Source organism: Stegastes partitus, unplaced genomic scaffold (genome assembly GCF_000690725.1).
Source record: "Stegastes partitus isolate 25-593 unplaced genomic scaffold, Stegastes_partitus-1.0.2 Scaffold203, whole genome shotgun sequence".
Lineage (NCBI taxonomy): Eukaryota > Metazoa > Chordata > Actinopteri > Pomacentridae > Stegastes > Stegastes partitus.
This window is the reverse complement of record NW_007577934.1, coordinates 123522-127615: the sequence shown is the minus strand read 5'-3', so window position 1 is coordinate 127615 and position 4094 is coordinate 123522. Positions and strand designations below refer to the sequence as shown.

Here is a 4094-nt window from a genome sequence, read left to right as displayed (position 1 = left end):
TGTAGATTATCCGATGGGAGGATAAAGTAGATAGAAAGAGGCCTTTTTTGCATTTAAAAAAATGAGTGGAAGTGAGGAGAATTGCCGCTTTGATTTGGGGGGAAAATGTTTCCAAGAGGTAGGACGCGCGGCGCGCAGACGAGGAAGAGGAGGAGGAGGAGGAGGAGGAGCTGGGGATTTATCCAGGAAGATGCATAGTTTATGAAAGTGGCTGTTCTTGTGCATGAATGGCAATAGTTGCACTGGACTGAATCAGGAGGGAAACAGAGAGAGAGAGAGAGAGAGAGGAGGGGAGGAAAGGGAGAGAAAGTGACGAAGCGATATAGTGAAGAACTGGAGAGGGAGAGAGGCAGAGCGCGGCAGAGAGAGAGAGAGAGAGAAAGAGAGAGAAAGAGAGAGAGGGGCTGCAAGGCGACTCGGTTGGCAGTGTGCGCCTCTGCCTCTCCAGCAGCGGGAGAGATGTGCGTAACATGCAGCGGAGAGCGGTGATCATCATCTGCGCGCCGCATCGCCGTGGACCGCCGTGCGCAACCGAAGACGGAGACACGCCGAGGGGCGCAGCCCGGTTCGCACAAGCTGTCGTGACTCCCGAGAAGCCGAGAAGAGACTCTTGAGGAGGAGAAAAATCAAGAAGTGTTGTGAGGAGGAGGAGGAGGAGGGGGGGAAAGATGCCAGCCCTTCAGATGGTGATTGGGGGTTAATCGCCCCTCTGTTTTGGAGCCACTCTGACGCACCGGCGGCGAAGCGCATATTCCTATTTTTTGGGGTTATTTATTTTTTTTCCCACGGAATCCTCGAAGCAATCATCATCATCACACCTAAACCGGACTATCAAGTGTGGATTTTTTTTTCTTCTTCTTCTTCTTTGCATGCTGAATTACAACAGAATATGAGTCAGCGCGTGTCTGTGAGCTGAGGTGGAGCGTGTGTCTCTCTCCCGCCGCTCGGCTGTCTCGGTCCGCCACAAAAACCTTCCTACGCCAGGATGCAGCTGCTCAGAGTTGCGTGGGCACTGACCGGAGCGGCGATCTGCTGCTTTCTCATCCTCCTCATCCACTCCCGCCTGCTCAAAGAAGGTAACCCGCTCACCAAGTCCACCGAACCTCCCCACTTCCATGCTCCAAATTGCGCATAGGTCCGTGTAGTTTACATGAAGTTTTTTTTTTTTTTTTGCGCAACAATAACTCCAATGCGGAATCAAACACCCTATTCTGAATGTCTAGATTAAAAAAATAAATAAAAAAAATGTGAAGGGCGCGAAAGCAGATCCATGTGCATGAAGCTGTGATTTTTTTTCTCCCCTCTCTCACCTCATCAACAAGTCACCCGCCTGAGGATGATCGATGAATCAATATTCTTGCTTGTGATCATAGAAGAAATAAGTTCATAGAGGAGGAGGAGGAGGAGGTGGTGGAGGAGGTGGAGGAAAGGGGGGGAAAAGAAGTGAAAGCAGCAGTTCAGTGTTTGCACAGAGACACTGATTTGTTGTAAACGTTTTCAATAGATGGCACTAGAGTCTAGCTTTAGGGTAACATTGAGGTCAAGCGGTTGTACTGTGGCTCCATTCACCTTCTATTGTGTTTTCTCATCCCTCTTTTTGTCATGTTTAGGCGTAGAAATATTTCAAATCATCATTTGCACACCTCCCAGAGAGGATGAGTGCTTTCTGTGTGTGTGTCTGGATGGATGGATGGATGGATGGATGGATGGATGGCACAGCCTGCAGGACTTGGCTGCATTCTGGTGCAAGTGGCTGTTTTTTCTCTTTCTTTTTTCTTTTAGGGGGGGATAATTAATTGAGTTTCATTTGCTTGACATTCAGCTGAGAATGGCGTGTGGTTTAATGAGTCATAACTTAACTGATGTTTTTTTTTTTTTCTTTTCTTCACCGCGGCGGATTATCTTCCTTGTAACCCGCTGATTAATTCCACCTACATTGCAGCATAATAAATACAAATCACATCTGTCTACGGGGAGATCTTCATGCAGAGGTTGAGTTCACTTACTGCTCAAAACTCCTTATGAAAGTCAAATGGTGCAACCCGGGGAATTGCTGTACTGTGTAAAGCTGGCACACACACACACACACACACAAGGATAAAAAAAAAACAGCACTTAATATTCCCTTTATGCGTGTACACTCCAGGGCGAGCAGAGTCTGTTTGGCACTTTGGACTGTGTTTTTTTTTTCCTTTTGTGGGGATCTTTTTGAAAAGCGTGGCTTGGAAATGGCTCGTCGCCTCCCAGCCTCCAGATATTCAGGTCAAACAGTCTCTCCTTTCCGTCGTGGCGAGGATGTCCAAAAAAAAAAAAAAAAAATCTGGTCCGTCAGCCAAAAACAAGACAAGGGGAGTTGAGGATTTTTATGTGCTGGCACACATCCTGAAGTTTTAATTTACTGTGGCATACTAGAGGTCAAAGAGAGGATTGTGTGGCCACCTAACAGTACAGAAAAGTGCTGCTGGTGGCTGTGCTAATGCGAGGGCGCTCTCATTAGATTCAGGCCATCAGCATTGTTGAGCTTGTTGACTGGCAAGGCAATATTTTTGACCTTCACCCGCCGCCGAGTTGTTTGTCTGTATCATGTTGTGCTTTTTACACTCAGGTGTTTTTTTTTTTTTTTTCCCCTAAGCCTGCAATTTTTTTCTTTTGCTTTCTAACTTGACACCGAATAGCTTTTAGTTGGCGGTGGAGGCGGTGGTGGTGGTGGAGGGGGGAGCCTGCTGGTCATTCGGTGGCAAGAAGATGCAATTTCAGTTCATTATAAGGTCTTTAACTAAAATCTGCTACACAGAGAGAGAGAAAAAGGGACGGAGGGAGGGAACGAGTGGCGCTCACTGGAGGGGTTTGAGAATATGCTCACTTTAGAGAATGGCCAAGGTCAAAGCCAGCTGTAAGGCCTAATAACACGAACTGATAAAATGAATTCAAAGGACTGCATTAGTGGCAGTCTTTTGGGGAATGGAGGAGAGAGGAGGGGGTAATGAAAGGCCTAAAAAAAGAGCTGATCCCTTTTTTAGTTTTGTGTCACATATTAAGAACATCAGGGTTGTCCGGCCATCTGCAAGACGGGGAAATGTATTTTTAGTCTCTATCGCAGATTGATCGCCTCCTCGTGTGGGTGCTGTAGCTGCAGATGTGCACGCAGGTGGTATGTGAAGGTAGCCTGTCGACAGCAGCAGCAGCAGAGGCGGTGGGCGTTCTAGCTACCTGGATGGGAATCCAGAAGCAAAGTGTCACTCCTCTGCCGCCGGTGTATTTTCCGGTTTGTTGGTGTACACCTCATTGCGTCAGCCTCCCCTCCTCCTCCTTCCCTTTTTTCTTTTTGCATAATGTGACACAGGATCTGAGAAATGAGGATGCGGCGAATCGGGAGTGGAAACATATTTAAACATTATGCATCGGGAATGTGGATGAATTTTGCGCCATAAATATCTCACGCTGTCCACTTCAATAATTCAGGCGACGGAGCAAATCCCATTTTGCTCTTCATTGGCCGAGATATTTGTCACATGGCAATAGAGAGTCTGACAGGTTCACGGAACGCTGGGATCCGAACCCAGGAGCAGTTTGGGTAAAGAATAATAGTTTCGTAGAGAAGTAGAGATATGTTGCTCGGTGTAATAAAATAATTTGTAAAAATCGAGGCCCCCCGTGGGTTACAATTAAAGTTAAAAAGAGCAGCGTCTTGAACACAGCAACGGCCTGTAGTTCTCTATTAACGCAGCAATTATGTCGTGTGGAAATTGGGCATCAGGCGGGATTTATTGTCTAAATGTCAAAATATTGGAATATTTCTCTCTCAATCAGAACGTAATTTGTTGGAAATTATCTTCGTAAGTGCTGCAGATGGTGAGGAAACTTTCAGGTCACAGCCATAGAAGAGACAAATGGAATAATCTGGAGTGATTGATGTGCATCTGGTTCTGGGTGTTGGTGGCGTCATGGCTGGTGTCATAGCTAAAGTCACCTTCATCTGAGACGGAAGGTTTTGGGCTTTTGCTGGCATGCGTGAGCCACAGATTTTTATTAAAGGTGAGACGTTACAGGCAGAGAATGTGTTTTCATGCATCAGATTTTGGGCTGTTTTGCTT

The 4094-nt window shown here is 46.6% G+C and overlaps 1 protein-coding gene across 1 annotated transcript in view; it reads left to right on the top strand.

Moving 5' to 3' along the window:
- Positions 1-371: 371 nt before the first annotated feature.
- The window catches only part of LOC103356475 (protein FAM19A5-like), a 117543-nt gene continuing 113820 nt past the window's right edge, over positions 372-4094 (top strand). The window contains exon 1 of the mRNA XM_008280626.1: positions 372-1076. Coding sequence (XP_008278848.1) covers positions 986-1076 — 91 coding nt within the window. The 5' untranslated portion in view covers positions 372-985. The remainder of the gene's footprint in view (positions 1077-4094) is intronic.